This window comes from Canis lupus, chromosome 14 (genome assembly GCF_011100685.1).
Source record: "Canis lupus familiaris isolate Mischka breed German Shepherd chromosome 14, alternate assembly UU_Cfam_GSD_1.0, whole genome shotgun sequence".
Lineage (NCBI taxonomy): Eukaryota > Metazoa > Chordata > Mammalia > Carnivora > Canidae > Canis > Canis lupus.
Window position 1 is genome coordinate 6,684,063 of NC_049235.1, and position 22,928 is coordinate 6,706,990.

Genomic DNA, 22,928 nt, shown 5'->3' on the forward strand with positions numbered 1-22,928 from the left:
GAGGGGTGGGGGTGGTCCCACTTTCATCTCTGTCTATGCCTCAGTCACAAGTCTTCTTTTCCAATTGATCAGAGACAAACTCCTTCCAACTGGATCTCTTTCCCATAATCTCATCCATTCTAGCTCCAGCACCTGGAAGTCTGGCAAAACTTGCAGACTAAATTAGGCCCTCCTTGTGTACACTCAGTACCTCTTTGGGGCACTTTTTTTCTTTTTTTAAGATTTTATGTATTTATTCGTGAGAGACACACAGGGAGAGGCAGAGGGAGAAGCAGGCTACCTGCTTGATCCCAGGGCCCCGGGATCACAACCTGAGCCAAAGGCAGACGCTCAACCACCGAGCCACCCCGGCGTCCCTTCCAGGGCACTCCTGATCCTAAGCTCAAAACTACAGGAACATGTATTTGTCTGCGGTCCTGTTCACTAACATTGGTCTCCGTTCACTGCTGTCACTGCGAGCGCCCAGCGCAGCGCAGCCCAGCCCAGCGCAGCCCAGCGCAGCCCAGCGCAGCCCAGCGCAGCGCAGCGTGGGCAGGGGGCGCTCCACACACCGGACAAAGGAGGGAGGCTGTGCGGTGAGGCCAAGTGCCACGGACTTCTAACCCCACCGGTAACGCGGTTTCTAAGAAAGCTTCTAGATCATGTACGCTCAGGGGACGGTCGCCATCCCTTCACTTGTAAAAAAGATGTGACTTAGGAGGGCCATTTCAGTTAATTACTGTAAGACTAAACGTGGCCCCTGGACCCTATCGAATTCGGAGAAACGGCGCTCTAAAAACCCCTTATCGGCCCAAACGTGCTCGTGCATAAAGGAAACAGGGAGTCTAGGTTTAAATACCGGGGCCTCCCGTGGTAGTTTAACTCGTTCTAAAATGAGGGTTTACCTCGTTCTAAGATGGCCACGACCGGGTGGGCCCCGCGGCCGGATTCTGCGAGTCGCGTGGGCAAACGCGCGGGACCGCGCCTCCAGAGGAGGACCTTCACCCCGCAGAACGGAAGTTCCTGAGCCTTCAGACCCGCGGGGAAGCAACTCGGCAGCGGACCAAGATGGCGGCGCCCAGTGAGGGGCAAGCGTTTGCCTCGGGGGTTGAAAAGACTTGGGGTGCGGTTGTTCGCTCCCCAGAAGGGACCCCTCAAAAGGTCCGGCAGCTGATAGATGAGGGGATTGCCCCGGAAGAGGGAGGCGCCGAAGCGTGAGTTCGGGAGTCCACCCTGGGTCCCGCACCGGCGGATCGGAGGGGGTTTGGGGAGCGCGGGCCTGGGCGGGGAGTGGGGGGATCCCCTGGGTCGGCACCTCGGTTGGTGGCATTGGCTACCTCCTGGGTTTTGAAGGAGAATGGGTTTACTGCGTTTACTTGGCTTTAATATTATGGGGATATACTGGATTCCACACCACCCGTGGAATTTTGCCACAAGACAGGTTTTGGGGGGGAAGAGGGAAAAAAAAGAGGACCGCTAACAATATGCACCTGACATCTCTTAGTTGGGTTTCTTAACCTTTTTTTTTTGAGCCTTAGACACCTTTGGCAGCCTCGTAAAGCCTATGAACCCTTCTCAGAATATTTTTTTCTCAGAGTATTTTTAAGCGCATAAATTACATAGGATTATAAAAAACCAATTATATTGGAATGCAGCTATCAAGATAGTAAAAGAAAAAAGGGAGGCAGTAACATGCTTCATTTTATTAAAGAGTTAAGTAACATCTAGTAATTCTATTATCTACCACACTTCTGAACATAAATGGTATTTCAAAACATGTGCAACAACCATAATGTTGGTGACAAAATCTGATTTCCATTGGTGACAAATTCACAGGTACCTGCTGATGCTATATTTTGTGGGGTTTTTAATACCTTCATTCATAATTGAAGGAAATGCTAAATTTCAATTAAAGGTTAGTAAGTTAAAAAAAAAAAGTCACCTTTAACTCATTCAGGTTTATGGATCCTCTCAATTTCTTTCAAGAAGCACACCTCCCTGAGGCTCTCTGACTCTCAGAAAGATTCTTAGAATGAGTTTATTTCTTTTGAGTTATAATAGCTGGTGTCACCCTATTTTTATTAAGATGACTTTTGTCCTCAGCAGTTCCTCTCTCTACTCCTCTCAGGCACTGTTGAAATGCCTTTCACCGAAAATAAGATAATTGTTTTGTTGGTTTTTTTTCCTCCCTGAATTTTTTTCATGAAATTGCCTAAAGATTTCTACTTTGATTTGAAATTTTTAATTAGTTTTTTTCTGGGAGAGTGGGTATCAAGAGTCAGACCCAGGTAGAAATATCAAAATTATCTCTGTGTTAAAAGAGTTAAATTTCTAAGGTGTTTCGAATTGTATAGTGCATAGAAGCCTTGAGTCCAGTGTTGTGTCTACTAAAGTTGCATAAAATACTGTTGGAGAACAGTAAGCTACAACAGTTTGCTGGTATATAGAATTAGTGGAGCACTCTGGAGGTAGAAATTATTTGAAATTTAAGTATAGCCAAACTGTAAAGAGATTTGAATGCCAGACTGAAGAATTTGGATTCTATTTAGTAAGTATTATGAAACCATTGACAATTTTAAGCAAAGGAATGACATAACTGAAATGATTTTTAGAAAGGTTAAAATCCAGCATTGCATGATTGGTGCTATGATGTGCCAAGAGGTGAGATAAAGATGTTTGGGCAAAGTGATGCTGTGAAAGGATTACCAAGAGTTCTGCCACTTTATTTTAGGAAGGACACATCTGCCACATTCCAGTCAGTTAATGGGTCACCCCAAGCAGAACAGCCGCCATTGGAATCTACAAGTAAAGAAGCCTTCTTTAGCAGAGTGGAAACATTTTCTATATCCTTTTTTATTAGGTCATGTGAACTGCACTTTCTGCCTGCTCTTGGAACTGTTATTCCTCCACTTACTCTGATGCTTTATTTTTTTTTCTATTCTATTTTATTTTTTTTAATTTATTTTTTATTGGTGTTCAATTTACCAACATACAGAATAACCCCCAGTGCCCGTCACCCATTCACTCCCACCCCCCGCCCTCCTCCCCTTCTACCACCCCTACTTCGTTTCCCAGAGTTAGCAGTCTTTACGTTCTGTCTCCCTTTCTGATATTTCCCACACATTTCTTCTCCCTTCCCTTATATTCCCTTTCACTATTATTTATATTCCCCAAATGAATGAGAACATATAATGTTTGTCCTTCTCCTGATTGACTTACTTCACTCAGCTACTCTGATGCTTTAATTTAAGAATTAAACTTGGTAAGAGGGGGGGATCCCTGGGTGGCTCAGCAGTTTAGTGCCTGCCTTTGGCCCAGGGCGCGATCCTGGAGTCCCGGGATTGAGTCCTGCGTCGGGCTCCCGGCGTGGAGCCTGCTTCTCCCTCCTCCTGTGTCTCTGCCTCTCTCTCTCTCTCTCTCTATCATAAATAAATAAATAAATCTTTAAAAAAAAAAAAAAAAAACTTGGTAAGAGGTGCCTGGCTGGCTCAGTTGGTAGAGCATGTGATTCATAATCTCAGGGTCATGAGTTCAAGTCCCATTTCGGGCATGGAGCCTAGTTAAGATTGAAAAAGAAGAATTGGTAAGAAATTTTATAGGAAAATTAGCATCATAAAATGTTATTCCTCAGGATGCCTGGGTAGCTCAGCAGTTGAGCATCTTCCTTTGGCTCAGGGCGTGATCCCAGATTCCAGAGATGGAGTCCTGCGTCAGGCTCCCTGCATGGAGCCTACTTCTCCCTCTGCCTGTGTCTCTGCCTCTCTTTCTGTGTCTCTCATGAATAAATAAATAAAATCTTTTTTTAAAAAAATGTTATTCCTCAAAGGGATATTTGAGATGACCTGACGTTTTCTTTTCACAGAAGAAAACACCAAGAGCTTGAGAGGAGAAGAAATAATAACTAATGCTTATATGTAGTGTGCTTTCACATATATTATTACATTTGATCTTCACTTTAAACCTATGAAAATAGGTATTATTATTATTATTATTATTATACTCATTTACAGAAGAGGAAGCAGTTTCAGGTAGGTTATCTGACTTGCCTCTGATCAACCTGCTAGCAAATGGCAGAGCCAGGATTACAGTGTAAGGCTGTTGGTACCCAAACCTAATGTTTTTTGAGACTGTGCATAATACACTTCCTGTCTTTAGATTTCCCTGTGTATATTAATTATCTATTATTGCATAATAAATTACACTACAATTTAGTGGCTTACAAACAACAACATTTATGTCACAGTTTGTATGGGTCAGGAATGTAGGTGTGGCTTAGTTGGGTCCTCTGGCTTAGGGTCTCTTACAGACTGCAATCGAGGTGGCAGCTGACCTGCAACCATCTCCAGGCTGCACTAGGAAAAGATGCACTTCCAAGCTCACTCACATGACTGTTGGATTGAGGGCTTCAGGTCTCTAGTGGCTCTTGGCTGGAGACCTCCCTACATTCCTTACAACATGGGCCTCTCCACACAGACAACTGGTTTCCATCAGAGTGAGTGAATAAAAGGGAACAAGATAAAAGCTAGACTGTTTGTGACCTAATCTCAGAGGTGATGTTCCATCACTTTTGCCCTTTTCTATTCAGTAGAGTGATTTTTTAAAAAATATAAAACAATTATAGACCTAGAGAAAGGTTGCACAGGTTACAAAGAACTTCCTCTTTGAGCCACTTATAAATAAGTTGTCAAAGTGATACCTCATTACCCCCAAATATTTCCTACAAACAAGGACTTTTTCCTACATAACTGCAATGCAACAATCAAAATCAGGAAATTTCGCCTAATAAATTATTACTGTCTAACCCTCAGAGTCTAATCATTTCATCAGTTTTCCTAATACTATTCTTTATAGCAAAAGGATCCAGTTGAGATTCCTGTTTTTCTTTGAATTTCATGATTGTGATACTTTTGGAGATCATAGGCAAGTTGTTTTGTACAGTGTATGTCAATTCACATCTGTATGATATTTCCTTAGGGTTGGATTCAGGTAGTGTAGGAGCATCACAGAATGGTGCTGTATTCTCACTGCAGCTTTTCAGGTGGCATAATAATTTTGATTTATTCCTTTCCTGGCAAGGTTCCTTTGATCACTTGATTAAAGGAATGTCTCCCCATCTTTTCTCCATTGTAAAGTAACTCTCTTCTTCCTTTGTAAATTAAAAAGTGTTTTGTGCAGAAGTGCTTTGAAACTATGCAAATATCCCATTCCTCATCAAATTTTAGTAACTAAGTAGTAATTTATTGATAGCAAGGGCTGCTTATTTAATTCATTGATTATATAATCCATTACTATCATGATATATTTTGGTACTCCAGTTATCCCTGATTTGTGACTGGGGCTCCATGGTGATGTTCTTTATATCCTACTTGGCTTCAGCACTTCAAGGTGATCAGCCCCTTTTTCCCCAACTTGGGTACTGACACCTGGCACTGAGCTGCTTCCCCTCACCCTCCTGGCTGTCCTCCTCCTTGCTTACCACCTGGTAGCTTTAGGAATAAATTGCTCAGGAAGAGGAATTTTATTTTATTTTATTTTATTTTTTTTTTTAAAGATTTTATTTATTTATTTGAGAGAGAGAGAGAGCATGAGTAGGGGGAGGGGGAAGCAGACTCCCTGCTGAGCAAGGAGCCTGATGTGGGGCTTGATCCCAGGACCTGAGATCATGACCTGAACGAAGGCAGATGCTTAACCAACTGAGCCACCCAGGAGCCCCGAGGAATTTTATTTTAACTGTCCTTCTACTGCTACTCCTTAGACTAATTCCTGATTATGCTGCAGTATTTAGAACTGTTTTCTTTGATTCTTTTTTGTTTTCATTGGATATAAATTGATCACTGCTTTGGATATGACATTTATTTAACTTAGCTACTAAATGATTCTATTACTTTTATTTATTTTTATTTTATTTACTTTTTTTTAAGTAGACTCCACACCCAATATGGAGCTCAGTACAGGGCTTGAACTTACAACCCTGAGATCCAGATGTAAGCTGAGAGATCAAGAGTTAGACCTTCAACCGACTGAGCCACTCAGGCGCCCCCCCCCCATTCCTATAATTTAGATAATGCCAGCTCCTTTAATGTTTATAACTAAATTCCATTTTCTAGCCATTAGGCCCTCTTTTGCTGATATTGGAATGTTTTCAAATTACCATATCCCTTATAAAAATATAGAACTTTCCAGCATCTTCTTTCATATTTAATGTGTGTGTGTATTCTGTGAAAAAGAGCTCTTTAGGTAAAATATAAAAAACTAAGTGTTGAATATTAAAGATTAGTAAATGTTTTAGGACATTTTTCCAAGCACATATTTAGAGATTCCTGTGTGCTGTTAGCCTATTTAAGACACATAGTCTAGATACACACATTAGTACAAATCAAATTTTAGGGGAATAATGAAGAATACTATTAATTTTACTGACTATTCTTTAAAATGTAAAAGTAGATATGGTACAATAGGAGAGCACAGATGAGTGGCAGGAAAAATTTCTGCTTGTTATTGCTTAGGCATATCTCTGTGCTTTTACTAGTGCTCTTAATCTTTAGTATTTCACAATAAGTGAAAGTGAATGGCTTCTATATTCGCCCCCACAGCCAATAATAACTTAAGTATTTATTTATTTATTTTTTAAGATTTTATTTATCCATTCATGAGAAACACAGAGAGAGAGGCAGAGACATAGACAGAGGGAGAAGCAGGCTCCCCACAGGGTGGAACTCCAGGATCATGCCCTGAGCCGAAGACAGAAGCTCAACCACTGAGCCACCCAGGCATACTCACTTACACATTTTAAACATAAAATACACAGGGCTTTGTAGAGGAGAAGTTCATAATTTTTTCCCCTTTGGTTATTACTCAGATGACTTTTCATTATTCTGTAAAGTATGTGTGCTTTAAAAATAGCTTTTCAAGGGCACCTGGGCAGCTCAGTCTGTTAAGTGCCTGCCTTTGGCTCGGGTCATAATCCCAGTGTCTTGAGATCAAGCCCCACATTAGGCCCCCTGCTCAGCAGAGAGCCTGCTTCTCTCTCCCTCTGCTTGTGCTCTCTCTCTACCAAATAAATAAAATATTTAAAAAGAAAAGAAGAGTTTTCCAAATTTTTCTTACTGCTTTTCTTCTTAATGTAACTGTAAAAGAATAAGTTAAAAGTTTTAATTTCTGACTTACTCATTTTTTTTTTTACTTACTCATTTTAATATACTTGCAGCCTTGTTTTCCTTAACATGAATACTCTCTGAAATGGGCAGGTAAGCCCGCCGAGCTGTCTCCACTTGTCTGTGCAAAATATGGCTGGGTCACAGTTGAATGTGATATGCTCAAGTGCTCCAGTTGTCAGGCTTTTCTCTGTGCCAGTTTGCAACCAGCTTTTGATTTTGACCGATGTAAGTATAAAGTACAAATTATATTTTCCTCCATATTCAAAGATGTATTAGACTAGTTTTTCTAAAAAGACAAGTCATGTGTTTGATCAAAGAATGCATACTATTATATATAGCAAAGTGAATTTGTGATCATTTTCATCTATAATTATTAGCTTCAGTTAATATTTAAAAAAAAAACTAAACTACTTTAGACTGAACCTGACTTAATGCATTCTGGGAATCTAACAACAGGGTATGTTTACACTATGGTTCTAAAAATGTATACTTAGATAAAGAGACAGCTCTTTGATGAAGCCTTGTGTTTTGGAATGCTCTGCCTTATAAAATACATACTGTCTCCTTTGTTATTGATCCTAGAATCATGATTTAGAACTTGTTTTGTGAAAAATATTAAGATGTAGTTACTAATATTTTTATATCTTTTTAAATTATCTTGGTTGTTTTTATTTTTAATTCTGTGCATACTCCTAAAGGTTCTTGGCCATTCGATTTTGAATCTACATAATGTTTTCTAAGGCATTGCTCCCTGTGTGGGTTTCAGATAAGGACCGATGTGCCGAGCTGAAGAAGGCCTTGTGCACTGCCCATGAAAAGTTCTGTTTCTGGCCAGACAGCCCCTCCCCAGGTACTTATTTCCAAGATTTCCCATTTACCATCTCTCCTTGGTTATTGCATTTCTAGTATTGTCTATTTCTTTGTGAAAATCTAGTCTTTGAAGTTTCTTTCCTTCCTTTCTCTTTGTGCTTTTCAAGGAGAATTTACACTCATCTACCTATTAGGTTATTACTTAACTTTATTAAGGGTATTTGACATGCCAACAGCTTAGCCATGCATACGTTATCCCGTTTAATCCTCACAGGGACCCTGGGAAGTAGATTATCAACCCAGTTTTGGGGGTGAGGAAACAGAATCAGAGATCTTAAAACCAACTGGTAAGGAGGCAAAACTGGTTTTATCAGATTTCCTTTTTTTTTTTTTTTTTATGATAGTCACAGAGAGAGAGAGAGAGAGAGAGGCAGAGACACAGGCAGAGGGAGAAGCAGGCTCCATGCACCACCAGGAGCCCGATGTGGGATTCGATCCCGGGTCTCCAGGATCGCGCCCTGGGCCAAAGGCGGGCGCCAAACCGCTGCGCCACCCAGGGATCCCCCTTATCAGATTTCTAATTGCTTTTCCCACCGTAACAAGCAGTCCCATGTTCTCCCCAGGCTTCCTTTGGTACACTAATGGTGGCAGTTAAATGGGGTTCTATTGCTCAAGCCAACTCACAGGAAGCCAGATGAGAGTGATTACAAATGTATAGTTTATCACAGTGAAATGACACATTGTAACAGCATTGAAGCCAAAGACTGCTTGTATAAAGGCCTTGACAGGGCGCACTCTCTTGAATCAGGTGCATTTTGATTATCTTCATTCTAGTTATTAACTTCAGTCATTACTATTTTATTTTATTATATTTTATTTTATTTTATTTTTTTATTTTTTTATTTTTTAGAACTAAGCTACTTTAGAGTGAACCTGACTATGTATTCTGTGAAACTAACAGCAGGGTATGTTTTCTCTGTGGTTCCAAAATTTATACTTAGGCTAAGAGACACAAGAGTTTTATGAAGCCTCACACTCTAGAATGCCCTGCCTTATAAGATACATGATGATACCTCCTTTGTTACTGATCTTAGGATCTTGATTTAGAACTTGTTTTGTGAAAAATATTAAGATGCGTTGCTAATATTTTTGTATCTTTTATTTTTAGTTGTATCTGTACTCATAAAGGCTCTTTGCCTTTAAATGTTTGTCTACACAAAAAGCCCAGAATGTAGTAACAAGTGGGATTTTTTTTTATTTATTTACCCATTTTATTTTATTTTTTTTATATTTTATTTATTTATTTGAGAGAGAGCACAAGACAAAGGAGGGTCAGAGGGAGAAGCAGACTCCCTGCTGTGCGGGAAGCCTGATGTAGGGCTTGATCTTGGGACTCCATGATCATGGCCTGAACTGAAGGCAGACGCTTAACTGACTTAGCCACTCAGGCACCCTTATTTACCCATTTCAGAGAGAGAGAAATTGTCCAAAAGTGGGGAGAGGGGCAGAGGGAGAAAATCTTCAAGCAGACTCTCCACTGAGTACCGATCCTGATGTGGAGCTCAATCCCATGACCCAGAGATCATGACCTCAGCTGAATCAAAAGTTAGACACTTAACTGACTGAGCCACCCAGGCGCCCCAGAAGTGCCATTTTTTAAGTATTTTATTTACTGGCTGGGCACTTGGATGATGCAGTTGGTTAAGCATTGGACTTTTGGTTTCAGCTCAGGTTGTGATCTCAGGGTGGTGATATCAAGCCCCAGGTCAGGCTCAGCACTCAGTGCAGAATCTGCTTAAGATTCTCGGATCTCTGGTAGCCCTGGTGGAGCAGTGGTTTAGTGCCGCCTGCAGCCCAGGGCGTGATCCTGGAGACCCTGGATCAAGTCCCACGTCAGGCTCTCTGCATGGACCCTGCTTCTCCCTCTGCCTGTGTCTCTGCCTCTCTCTCTGTCTCTATGAATAAATAAATAAAATCTTAAAAAAAAAAAAAAAAGATTCTCGGATCTCCCTCTGCCCCTCCTCACTATGCTGTCTCTGTCTCTCTCTCTCTCAAATAAATAAACCCTTTTTAAAATAAATAAATATTTTGGGGTACCTGGGTGGCTTAGTTGGTTAAGCATCTGCCTTCGGCTCAAATCATGATCCCAGGGTCCTGGGATTGGGCCCTACATCGGGCTCCCTGCTGAGTGGGGAGCTTGCTTCTCCCTCTGCCTCTGCCTCTCTCCACCTCTCACATGCTCTCTCTCAAATAAATAAATAAAATCTTTAGAAAATAAATAAAATAAATATATATATTTTACTGATCACATAGGCGTACTCTGCTAACTAGGCTCCAAAGCAGAACTCTCTGGAGGGCTTACCAAGACTAGGTACAGAACTTCGTGCCTGACCAGATTAGTGCCATGTGGGTGTAGTTTTTATTTCAATAGGACAGTTCAGGCCAATTCCAGGGTCACTGATGACTGGGGATATTCCACAAACCACTGAGAGGAAAAAAGAGATTGAAAGTGTCCATAGAGTACCATTTACTGATAATGATGGGGTGACAGAAAGGGACTGTTAAGGAAAAACATTTTTAAGTGAAGATGATATGTAACAAGGAGTTTTTGCTATTGGTCTAGTTATTTCACTGTGTAGTACAACTGAACTCCGGCCCAAGAGGATGTGAATGTTTCTCTCAGTGTACCTGGTCCAGGTTTTTAGGATCTGCCCAGGACTCTGCTGGGGTCCTGACTTATGACTAGACTCTGGTTTCTTAGTCCATCTACTTACAGACTTCTAACTCCTATCCAGACTTTTCTTTTGAGCTTGACTCATTTTCAACTACCTTCTAAACGTTTTCGTGTTGTATCTTGCTGTAGATACCTGGAATTCAATATATACAAAACTGAAGTCTTTGTTTTATACTAAAACTTACTTCTCTTCTTATATTTTCTCCGTCTTAAATGGTACTGACCTCCCCTCTAGTTCTCCTAGCAAGAAACCTGGAAGTCACTTTAGCTTCCTTTCCATATCCTCACCACCCAGTCCTATCCATTCTGCCTCCTAAATAGATCTCAAATGTGACCTTTCAATTATACCATTCCTTGGTTTGGTTCTTTCACATTCCGGAGACTTTAGTGTGAAGAGAGGAACACCTGCAACTATTTTTTTTTTCTTTTTTTTTCCCCCACAACTATTTCTATTTCAATGCTTACATTTATTAAGCGTATCTGATAACAATTTTGAAAGTAATTTTTTCTAACATTTACCAACTAAATTAAATCTCTTTAAACATTTTAATTTATAATTATTAATTTGCTAGACTGATTATTTTGAACATATCAAACACTGAAATAGACAAAATCCATGTATTAATTATAAAACATATATTTTAACTTATGTTAAAACATTTTCATGGTGGGTTTAATTTCTTCTGTTTGCTCTTTTGCCTTTATCAATATTTACTAGTATTTTCTTCAGACTGTAGGAATCAGACCAAACGTTATTGTTAAACCTCACTTTATTGATTGATTGATGGATTGATTGGAGGGTGTGGGGGGAGAAGAAGCAGAAAAGACTCAAGCAGGTTCCACGCTGAGCAGGGAGCACAGTGTGAGGCTGGATCTCACAACCCTGAGATCATGACCTGAGCTGAAACCAAGAGTTGGGACACTCAACCAACTGAGCCACCTTGGCACCCCTTTACTTGATTTTTAAAAATCCATACCTTTTTTTGTTCATTTTGGTTTTTTTATATTGGACTTTTCTAGTAAAATGATGCATCTTTTTAAATTGTTGGCATGTGTTTTGGCATATATGATTACTTGCAACAACTTTTCATAGTTTGATAATATTTACTAAATTAGAGACCAAAATGTGGTTGCTAATGATACAATAAATGGTGAACAAAGTGCTATTTTTACTGCTTTTGTACCTCGTAATAACAAAACTGGAAAAGAGATTTTTTTTTTAAATTTTTTTTAAGCAGCCTTATGATTGAGTAATAACTGGCATAAAATAAACTGCACATATTAAGTGTACTGTTAGGTAAGTTTTGACGTATTTGTGTGCTCGTGAAACTGTCACGGCTAGATTTCTATTTAACATCATTGGTTTAGGGCAGCCCGGGTGTCTCAGCAGTTTAGTGCCACCTTTGGCCCAGGGGGCGTGATCCTGGAGACCTGGGATCGAGTCCTGCGTCGGGCTCCCTGCATGGAGCCTGCTTCTCCCTCTGCCTGTGTCTCTGCCTCTCTGTGTCTCTCATGAATAAATAAATAAAATCTTAAAAAAAAATCATAGGTTTATTTTCATTTTCCTAATTTAGCACTGTATATTACTTTGCCCTATATTTCTTACAATAGGAGATTTTATTGATCATTAAGAGTTTTATAACATTGATGATCTTTCTCTCCATCCCTCTGCCACTAGTACCTAACAGGGATTATTACCTTAAATCACTGTTATTTATTTTTAAAGATTTTATTTATTTATTCATGAGAGACACAGAGGGAGAGGCAGAGACATAGACAGAGGGAGAAGCAGGCTCCTCGCAGGGAGCTCGATTTGGGACTTGAGATCCCAGGATCACGCCTGAGCCAAAGGCAGATGCTTAACCACTGAGCCACCCAGGCATCCCTACCTCAAATCATTTTAATGGGGGCACCTGGTTGACTCATTTGGTTAAGCATTTGCCTTCAGCTCAGGTCATGATCCCAGGGTCCCAGGATCGAGCCCCACGTCGGGTTCCCTGCTTCTCCCTCTCCTTCTGCTGCTCCCCCTTCTTGTGCTTGCACGCGCATGCTCTCTGTAAAATACATAAATAAAATCTTAAAAAAAAAAAAAAAAACATCCTTCAAGGGTGCCTGGGTGGCCCAGTTAGTTAGGCATCTGCCTTCAGCTGAGGGCGTGGTCATGATACCAGGAGGATTGGCCAGCATCAGGAAGCCTGCTTTTCCTTCTGCCTGCCCTTGCCTCTGCTTGTGCATGTATGTGTGCTGTGCACTCACTCGCTCTCAAATAAGTAAATGAAATCCTTTTTTTAATCCTTTAAAAAAATAATTTAATATCTGTTAAGCTTATTTTTTTACATCCCAACTGACCCCTTACAATCTCTATTCTAATGCATATTTTCGTAATATCACTCCCTTAAAAAAAATCTTTCAGTAATTTCTCATCACATACATTAGTAAAGTCATGGCTAGTTACTCTTTACACTTTAGCCCATCTCCTACTCCCTTTCCCTATAGGCACACTGTGTTCCAATCCTGTGAACCTATTTAGAGTTCCCCACCTGTGCCATCCTTAGGGCCTTTGCTTTTACACACTGTCGTTGGTCTTTAAATTCAGCTGACTACTCCTGAGAAACCCTTCTTAAGAATCTTCTTTTTTGAATACTATCAGAAAAATATCATCATAGCCCCATCAAAAAAAGTCAGTAATTCTTAATACCTTCAAATATTTTATCAGTACCTATCCCACGTTGTTTTATACACATTTTGTATTTTTTACAATTTGCATCAATATGACCTTCCAGTGTACTTTGTCCACAGATCGATTTGGGATGTTGCCATTGGATGAGCCTGCTGTTCTTGTTAGCGAATTCCTAGATCGTTTTCAAAGCCTTTGTCACTTGGACCTCCAGCTTCCTTCCCTGAGGCCAGAGGACTTGAAAACTATGGTGAGTTCTTCTTGGCTAGCCTACAGTGGCCTTCAGTTGTCACTACCATTTGTACATAAAGTATTTCTTTACATGACAGAGGATTAAGATTGCTATGGAGAGAACTAGTGGTCCCTCAACTGACCTCTTCCAGTCTCCATCAAAAGGGCATCAGAGTTTAAATAATGGGTTCCATTGAAACTTCTAGATATGATTCTTTAAATGGCATACATCCAATTTTATCTTGATTTAGTACTTATTTAACAGAAGAAATGAAATTTGAGGGGATCCCTGGGTGGCTCAGTGGTTTAGTGCCTGCCTTCCGCCCAGGGCGTGATCCTGGAGACCCAAGATCGAGTCCCACATCGGGCTTCCTGCATGGAGCCTGCTTCTCACTCTGCCTAGGTCTCTGCCTCTCTCTCTCTCTCTCTCTCTCTCTCTGTCTCTCATGAATAAATAAGTAAATAAATCTTTAAAAAAAGAAAAAAAGAAACAAATTTGACTTCATATGGTCAAATATCATTTCCCAAAGAAAATACTACAGGAGAAATTATAAACTCCTTTCTCCCCTGTGAATAGAAATTAGAAATGCACTGGGGCATATGTACTTCGAAACTGAATATCTGATGTCCCATTTCATCACCCTGTAGAGACTCCAAAGACAAACTTTATTATAGGAAAATAGAAGCTATTATTTTGCTTCTTCTAGTTGAGAGGCTGTTTAGATTTTAACCAAAGTTTGACCTCTGTGCCTATTTTACTTTATTTATTTAAGATGTATTTATTTATTTTAGAAAGAAAACATGGGGGGAGGGGCAAAGGGAGAGGGAGAGAAAGTCTTTTTTTTTTTTTTTTCTTCCAGTTTTCATTTATTTTTGGCTCTTGGGGCAATGGTATATTTTCAATATGAAAAAAAAGCAAGTTCAACACAAAGTAGAAATTTGAAATGTAGGACAGGACAAAAAAAATCAAGGGTGTGTGGGGAAAGGGAATAGCAGACGGAAGAGCTGAGGTGTTGCCAAAAGGTGGAGGGTCTCCTTGTCCCCTCTGGAAGAATGACTCAAATGATTTAGGTGGCAATATACACTTTTCCATATGTACACAGCAGAGCTGGAGTTTTGTTAAGAAAAAGTGGGGGGGAAAAAAAGTGGGGAGTGGGAGGGAGCCTTTCCAGAGACTTTAGGGATCAAGGCTAGTCCCTCTTTCCCCAGGGGAAAAGGAAGAAATCCAACATGTGAAGCAGTTTATGTAGGAGGGAAGGATCCCACTCAACAAAGTGGCGCAGACCCCTACAAAAGAAACAGCTCAGGACAGAGCTTGAGAAGACTAAAAATAGATATAATACTGTCAACATCTCCCCTGAAGCTGAGAGGAGCAGGAAGATTCCTGGATTTGGACTTCAAGAGCCTGGATATCCCTTTCTAAAACTGCTCTAGAATAGAAAACCCTACCTTCTTGATATGTACCTCTACTGCTATGAGGTAGCTTGGTTTCCTTTCCCCTGGGCTACCACATGGGCTTAGGATGGTGGCCATGTTTTCAGCACATGTTCTAAATGGGATCTAACGAGACCAGCTTCTCAGAGAATAACCTTAAAAAACAAAGGGAAATATCAACTGCACAAATGGGAAAAGTGGACACCTAAAGAAAATACAGAGTCACCCAGAACAGAAGAAATCTAGGTTTCCCAGAGTGGAAGAAAGGAGACATTCAACAAACGACAAGTATTTATTGAGCAGCTGTTATGTGCCAGGCACTGTTCTAGGAACCCCCCCTCCAAAGAAGGGGGGAAAAAAGAGGCAGAGAATGCAAATTCTGAGGGAGAGGACAGGGGCAGCTGAGGAAGACGGAATGGAGAAGCCTGAGGTGATGGTACTCTGCCTTAAGCCTCCGAGGGAGAGAAAGTCTTAAGCAGACTCCCAAGCTGAGCACAGAACCCAATACCAGGGGACACCTGGGTGGCTCAGTGGTTGAGCATCTGCCTTTGGCTCAGGGTGTGATCCTGGAGTTGGGGAATCAAGTCCCACATCAGGCTCCCTGTGAGAAACCTGCTTCTCCCTCTGCATGTGTCTCTACTTCTCTTTCTGTGTCTCTCATGGATAAATACATAAAAATCTTTTAAAAAAGAAAGAGAAAGAGAGAGAGAGAGAAAAAGAAAGAAAGAAAGAAAGAAAGAAAGAAAGAAAGAAAGAAAGAAAGAAAGAAAGAAAGAAAGAAAGAAAGAAGAAAGAAAGAAAAAGAAAGAAAGAAAGAAAGAAAGAAAGAAAGAAAGAAAGAAAGAAAGAAAGAAAGAAAAAGAAAGAAAAGGGAGGGAGGGAGGAAGGTAGGTTCAGTATCATTAAAAAACAACAACAACAACAAAACAATACCAGGGTCGATCTCATGTCCCCAGGATCATTCCCCAGGCTGAAATCCAAGAGTTGGACATTCAGCCAGTTGAGCCACCCAGGTGCCCCAGCTCTGTGCCTATTTTAAATGTCCCTCGTCCCTAGCCAAGGCAGCTTTTTTGTTCACTTTATCACTACCTTATTATTCTTAGAATAAAAATAAAGACTGTGACAAGTTCTCTTGTTCTCATAAGAAATAAATTCACTGTCAGGCTAAGATATGAATAGTAATCTGTTTTCATTATTTGGGTTTTGAAGTTTGCAAGTTTCAGAGAAAATCTGTAATTGGTAAGTTGAAAACAAATTAAGGGGATCCCTGGGTGGCTCAGTGGTTGAGTGCCTTCGGCCCAGGGCGTGATCCTGGAGACCCGGGATCGAGTCCCATGTCGGGCTCCCTGCATGGAGCCTGCTTCTCCCTCTGCCTCTCTCTATCTCTCTCTCATGAATAAATAAATAAAATCTTTATAAAAAAAGAAAAAAGAAAACAAATTAAAACTAAGAAAAGATTTGGTAGCTCTAGGAAAATTGCCACTTTCCTCAATCAGCAGATCCAGGGCAATTCAGAAAGCTTCTATGTAAAACCTTATTGCAGTCTTAGAACTAAGCCTTCCATAATGAAGAGAATTGTCTTCATGTTTGGCAATTCTTTCATGACTTTTGCCTTGTACCCTCTAGGTACATCCTCGTATGTGATTTTTGTGGTTGGAAATTTCAGTTTGTTACCTTGATTCTTTTGTAGTGTTTGACAGAAGACAAGATCAGTCTTCTTCTGCACTTGCTTGAAGATGAACTTGATTGCCGAACTGAAGAGAGAAAAACTACAAGCAAATTAGGCTCAGACATCCAAGTCCATGTCACTGCATGTGTTCTCTCTGTATGTGGCTGGGCCTGTAGGTTAGTCACTGAATTTGCAAGAAAATGAGAACTCTGACACGATCATACACTGGTCCACATCAGTCACTAATAGCATTTGGAGATCTCATGGTATTTCCTGTCAGAAAAACAGACAAGGAAAACTCGAGGGAGGGGTGCCTGGGTGGCTCAGTTGATTAAGCAAGCAGATGCTTTTGGCTCAGGTCATGATCCCAGGGTCCTAGGATCAAGCCCTGCATCAGGTTCCCTGCTCAGTGGGAAGCCTGCTTCTCCCTCTCCTCTGCCTCTCCCTGCTTGTGCATGTGTGCTTGTTCGTGCTCTCTCTCTCCCTCTCTCTCTCAAATCAATCAATCAATCTCTAAAAAAAAGAAAGAAAACCTGAGAGAATGGTGAGGGGATGGTAAGAATCTAACAAAACCAGAATTAGAACTCAGGAATTGCTGGAAACACCTGAATTTTAGTTTTGGTTTTGGTTTTGTTTAATTTATTTTTAAGATATTATTCATTTATTTGACAGCACAAGCAGGGGCAGCAGCAGACAGAGGGAGAGAAAGAAGCAGGCTTCTTGCTGAGCAAGGATCCAGACGTGGGACTTGATCCCAGGACTCCAGGATCATGACCTGAGCCAAAGGCAGATGCCCAGCGGACTAAGCAACCCAGGCGCCCGAGTTTTTTTTGTTTTGTTTTGTTTTTACTATCACTTCCCAGCTGAGAGTTCATGTTCCTGTAAACAGTGCAACTCCTTTCTGTTTATAGAAAGTAAAAAAAATGGGGATCCCTGGGTGGTCTCAGCGGTTTAGCACCTCCCTTTGGCCCAGGGCGCAATCCTGGAGTCTTGGGATTGAGTCCTGCGTGGGGCTCCTGGAATGGAGCCTGCTTCTCCCTCCTCCTGTGTCTCTGCCTCTCTCTCTCTGTGTATCATAAATAAATAAATCTGAAAGAAAGAAAAGAAAGAAAGAAAGAAAGAAAGAAAGAAAGAAAGAAAGAAAGAAAGAAAGAAAGAAAGAAAAGAAAAAGAAAAGAAAAGAAAGAAAAAGAGAGAGAAGGAGGGAGGGAGGGAGGAAGAAAGAAAAGAAAAAGAAAAGAAAAGAAAGAAAAATCAGTTGAATTCATAAAACCTACCAAAGGAAATACCAGCTGGAGTCAAGTCCCCATATTGGTATTTCCATTCTAGCTTCTCAATTTGGCATAAACTCCCTCTGAGATAGAAAACTATTGGAACTGGGGCACCTGGCTGGCTCAGTCCGGGGAGCATTGACTCTTAGTGTTGTGAGTTCAAGCTCCACATTAGGTGTAGAGATTACAAAAAATAAAACCTGGAAAGGAAGGAAAAGAAAAGAAAACTGTTGGAACCAATCTAGATTTACTTTTTTTTTTTTAAGATTTTATTTATTTATTTGACAGAGAACACAAGCAGGAGGCAGCAGCAGACAAAGGGAGAGGGGGAATGAGGCTCCCTGCCAAGCAGAGAGCCCAATGTGGGGCTCGATCCTAGGACTCTGGGATCATGACCTGAGCCGAAGGCAGACATCCAACCAACTGAGCCACCCAGGCATCCAACCCTTTAATCTTTCTACAGGAACTTTATGAGAGAGAATGGAGTTGGGGTCCTGAGATCACAGGACAGGGCCCTGAGATGACATGATTCCCAGTCCACTGGACTGTTCCAGAGATTTGTTTGATAAGATAAAACTGTCTCACAAATAATTTCACTTAATCCCTTGGAAAGGTTACTCTTTGAGAAAACTCTTTTCTGTTCCTGCCTAGTTCTTCTTTGGAACCCATGCAGCTCTCCCTAATAACGTGTTCACAGTGTATGAGGAAGGTGGGGCTCTGGGGCTTCCAGCAGATTGAGTCATCCATGACCGACCTGGATGCATCCTTTGGCCTGACCAGCTCCCCCATCCCAGGCCCTGAGGGACGGCCAGAGCGCTTCCCTCTTGTGCCTGAGTCTCCTCGGAGGATGATGACTCGGAGCCAGGATGCCACATGTTCTCCTGGCTCAGAGCAGGTATAAACTTAATCAACTTGCTTGGGATGACCTTTTCAAAAGCAGCATTTTTGCCAAAAGTGTGGTGGAAAAGTTGAAAATTACTTTAGGCAAGTAAGCTTCTCTTCTGACTACATTGATCAGAATACTGTGTTTTTATTTGCCAGTTGCATTACAGAAGCTAAATTCATGATTTTGTATAAAAATCTATCATTTTTTGAAGAGTTTAGTTATGTCAATAGTTCAGAAAGTAAATTCTTAGACTTAATTGTAAAGAATTAGCTTTTACTTGCTTCTAGAAATATTTCTTCTGACCATTGTCATTTATATTGTTGTACTTCTGTTACCTCTTCTTCCCTTCAGGCTGAAAGGAGCCCAGGTCCCATTGTCTCCCGAACTCGGAGCTGGGACTCTTCCAGTCCTGTTGACCGTCCTGAGCCAGAGGCCGCTAGCCCCACCACCAGAACCCGTCCTGTGACCCGAAGTATGGGAACAGGAGACAGTAGTGGCCTGGAAGTGCCGTCTAGTCCTCTCCGGAGAGCCAAACGAGCTCGCCTCTGCTCTTCTAGCAGCTCAGTGAGTCCATCTGTGTGTAGAAGTTACTGAGCACAGGCAGCACACCAGGCCCTCACTGGGTCAAACAGAGAAGCAGGCCTGACCCCTTCCCGGGTCCTGTGGCTAAAGTAGACAGTGTGAATAAGTTTGAAGATGGAACAGCTGGGTATCCAAAGGGAAAAAAATTTAAGAGGTTTGTCCTTTATTTCTTTGGAATGGATTCTGGAGAGGTAGTATTTCAGGCATGTGGGGATGGCATGAGGTAAGGGGGACAGACCTGATCAGGCGCTATTGGTTTAACATGAAGGGAATGAAAGTATTCATAAAGAGAGCAGCCACAACATAGACAGTGTTTAAAGGAGAATATCCAACTGGAGACCTGGGCAGTTGAGAGATTCTGGACTGGACAACTCATAGCAGTGCCTTCCTGAATTGACATGGCATCTGCCCTTCATCAACACTGTTTCTCTTCTTCCTCTCAGGACACATCTTCCCGAAGCTGCTTTGACCCCACCTCTCAGCATAGAGACTGGTGCCCTTGGGTAAATGTGACACTTGGCAAGGAAACCAGGGAGCATGGTGGAACGGAGACAGATGCCAGTATCTCTACAGAGCCAGGCTGGAAGGCTGTGCTGAACATCCTCTTGGCCCACAAGCAGTCCAACCAGCCAGCTGAAACAGACTCCATGGTGAGATAAGCCACTGCCTGTGTGTGTGCAGCACTTGCTGTTTATGGGATAAGGAACAGAGGCTGGTACTATAATTAGCACCCTGCCTGCCCTCAGCTTTCGGAAGTCAAGTTAGACAGAATCAGGTTTCGTCCTAGAGAATCGACATGGAACTGATTCAGTCTTCCTGTAGCTTAGCATTTGGCCTTCCCTAAAATTATGGTAAATTCTTTGTCTTCTCAACTAAAATGACTCCAAGCAGAGAAGTACAAAAACAGAAATAGATGGAGAGGCAGCTGCTCCGGCCTCTTGTTGCAGAACAGCTGCTTTTTCTATCAGTTGCTGTCACTTGCATTTGGAGCCTGGCCAGTTAGCTGTCTGGAGCACTGTACTCTGACCCCAGAATTAGTTTCGTTCCTCACAGTGGCACATTACTTTGCCTCAGCTAGCCATTGCAGTCATGCTTGCTGCTATTTACAAAATGTGGGCAGATGCAAATCCATCATGACAGCTGAGAAAACAAGTCAATTGTTTACTCTGTGTAAAGGGTGGAAGTGATAGGAGTGTGGACTTGAAGGAATCATGGCAACTGGGTTCTCTTTCTTTTGTTGGTTTATTCCCAAATTTGCCTTATAGTGTGGTATGAATAGAATAATTTCTGAGCCCTGTGTCCTCCAAGGGCAAAGTAAAATAATACATGCCAATAGCTGTTTATAAGAAGCACTCCCAGGTTTGTGGGATTCTACTGGAGAAGAATATAACTGTGCTAAAAGCCTAAGACTGTACATTTGTACCCTCGGTAAATAACATAAATGAAGGCTTCCCAAAGTTTTTCCACAGGAAAAAAAAAAGCTGTATCTTTCCAATTTAAAAAACTTTTAAAAATATGTAAAGCTATCTAAAGACAAATGTCTGCATGTATCTTCTCTGCCTAGATCTTTATGAAACAGAGTCTTATTGACTGACCTCTGTCACTGTCTTACGAACAAGAAATCCTACAGGGTTTTTGTGGGGGTTTTTGTTTGGTGGTTTTTTTGTTTTGTTTTGTATTTGTAGTGGGAGAAGTTGGCCTCATAATTGACCCTGGGTTCCAGGACTTGAGATGCTTTTTGGTTTTATGTTTAACCTTTCCATAGCTGCAATGACGGGGAAATTCAGAGTTTAATAAGACTGGACCAAAGATATTGATGTTAGAAGAAAGTTATTTTTCTCAACTTAAGTTTCTTTTAACTTTGTCAGTATGTTCAGTAAATTCCCCTCCATCATTAAGAAGAGCTCACATTCTTCCCAACCCCCTACCCCGGGACTTTTATTTTTTTGAAACATTCATCCAGCAAAGAGGATAAGAAGACATATCTTCTGATGTCAGAAGCTGGAGGCAACTTTATCGATTATCTTGCTAGATTATTATTTATATTCTCACTGAGACCCTGTGCTCTTCACTGTGACTCTCAAAGTCAGAGAGAACCAAGTGTTCTGATTCACTGAGAACTTTTATCTTTCAGTAAATAGCTTTGTCTCCCTGTAACACCATTTCTCAGAATCTCAGATCACTTCATAGGCACGATCAAGTGGCAATGAGAGTCTTCCTATTATTAGCTCTGCTGGCTAAAAATGAAGCTGAGAAGGCCAGGGTCATAGTTTAAAGAGTCATTAAATCTGTTTTACCCTTTGGTCTTGGTTTATACTATTAACCCCAGTGAGGCATCATGTAAATGTGAATCCTTGTTCACAAGAAATAATGAACTAGGGCCCATTCAGCATCACTAATGGAAACCAGTGCAACCTGTGTGCCCCACTAATGGTGGGTCAGTAGTGTCAGCCTCACACAACAAGGTTAGGACAGATGCAGCTACGTGGAGGGAGGACGTGAGCTGCGTTTGAGAGGGTCAGAGTGTGTTAGCAGTAGTCTAACTGTAGAACGCAGGCTATCTTGATTTTTAGTCTGGTGTTAGGTGTATATTACATATATATGATATAAAGTAGTAATAGAAAATTAACTAGTTTCTCTCAATCCTAGACCTATTTAGATCACCATGGGAGAAATTTTCAGACCAACCCTTAAAGCTGTTATTACCCCATCATTCATCTCTATAAAAGAATTTAATCTCTAATAATGAGCTTTTTTACCTATAGAGTCTCTCTGAGAAATCCAGGAAAGTATTCCGAATATTCCGGCAGTGGGAATCTTTATGCTCATCCTGAAGACATTCTAGCCCTTCCCAGAGAGAAGCAGAATGAATGACTTTGGGAAATGAAGTCTGAATTTCTTTGTGGTCAGCTGATGCCAAGTTTTTTCCATTCTGGTATAACCATCAGAAGCCATCATCCTTGCAAAAGGCAGTGAGTGTCACTCTCTGCATCTGACTGAAGGGAAGCCTGTTTCCATGCGGGGGTGTGGACAGGTGAGGTACAACACATGTGGTCCTATTAAAAGAGTGTGGGGTCACTTCAACCAGACAGAAGACCAAGGCCCTGAGCACGTTTAGTGTCTTTCCGTACTGGGCAGTGTCTCAAGGGCTCTTGTATACTGGGAATATGACAATATGTATTAATAAAATATTTGTGAATATTCTTACTGCTGGAGAGCTGTGTTCCTTCTTGCCTCCTGGGCTGATGTTTATAAATAAGGCAGACCTTCAGAAAACTTCAGTGGAGCACTAAGCAAAATCAAAATTTTATTTTATTTTTGTTTTATTTTTAAAAAGATTTATTTGAGAGAGAGAAAGCATGAACAATAGGGAGGAGCAGAGGGAGAGGCAGACTCCCCACTGAGCTTGATCCCAGGACCTTGAGATCAGGACCTGAGCCAAAGGCAGACACTTAACCAACTGAGCTACCCAGGCGCCCCAACAAAATCAAAATTTGA

General features: G+C 41.2%; 1 protein-coding gene and 1 non-coding gene across 3 annotated transcripts; both read left to right on the forward strand.

Moving 5' to 3' along the window:
* Window positions 1–594: 594 nt before the first annotated feature.
* ZC3HC1 (zinc finger C3HC-type containing 1) lies at window positions 595–22,637 on the forward strand. 2 transcript variants are annotated; one of them, XM_038556530.1, is made up of 10 exons: window positions 601–1,193; window positions 2,711–2,822; window positions 7,211–7,361; window positions 7,903–7,986; window positions 13,480–13,607; window positions 16,713–16,867; window positions 18,614–18,857; window positions 19,200–19,412; window positions 19,874–20,080; window positions 22,196–22,637. In XM_038556530.1, exons 1-10 carry the CDS (start codon window positions 1,048–1,050, stop codon window positions 22,262–22,264), a joined length of 1,509 nt encoding a protein of 502 aa, XP_038412458.1. In that variant the 5' UTR covers window positions 601–1,047; the 3' UTR covers window positions 22,265–22,637. The 2 variants fall into 2 exon arrangements, with proteins under 2 accessions (XP_038412459.1, XP_038412458.1); XM_038556531.1 differs by lacking the exons at window positions 16,713–16,867; window positions 18,614–18,857 and having other exon boundaries at window positions 595–1,193.
* TRNAM-CAU lies at window positions 3,457–3,529 on the forward strand. Its single transcript has one exon. It is a non-coding gene; the product is annotated as a tRNA-Met (tRNA).
* Window positions 22,638–22,928: the final 291 nt, after the last annotated feature.

Coding starts and splice junctions, on each gene's coding strand:
- ZC3HC1 (XM_038556530.1), top strand. CDS start 1,048: ATGGCGGCGCCCAGTGAGGGGCAAGCGTTTGCCTCGGGGGTTGAAAAG. Junction 19,413..19,873: donor TCTGCTCTTCTAGCAGCTCA/GTGAGTCCATCT, acceptor TCTTCCTCTCAG/GACACATCTTCCCGAAGCTG. Junction 20,081..22,195: donor CAGCTGAAACAGACTCCATG/GTGAGATAAGCC, acceptor TTTTACCTATAG/AGTCTCTCTGAGAAATCCAG.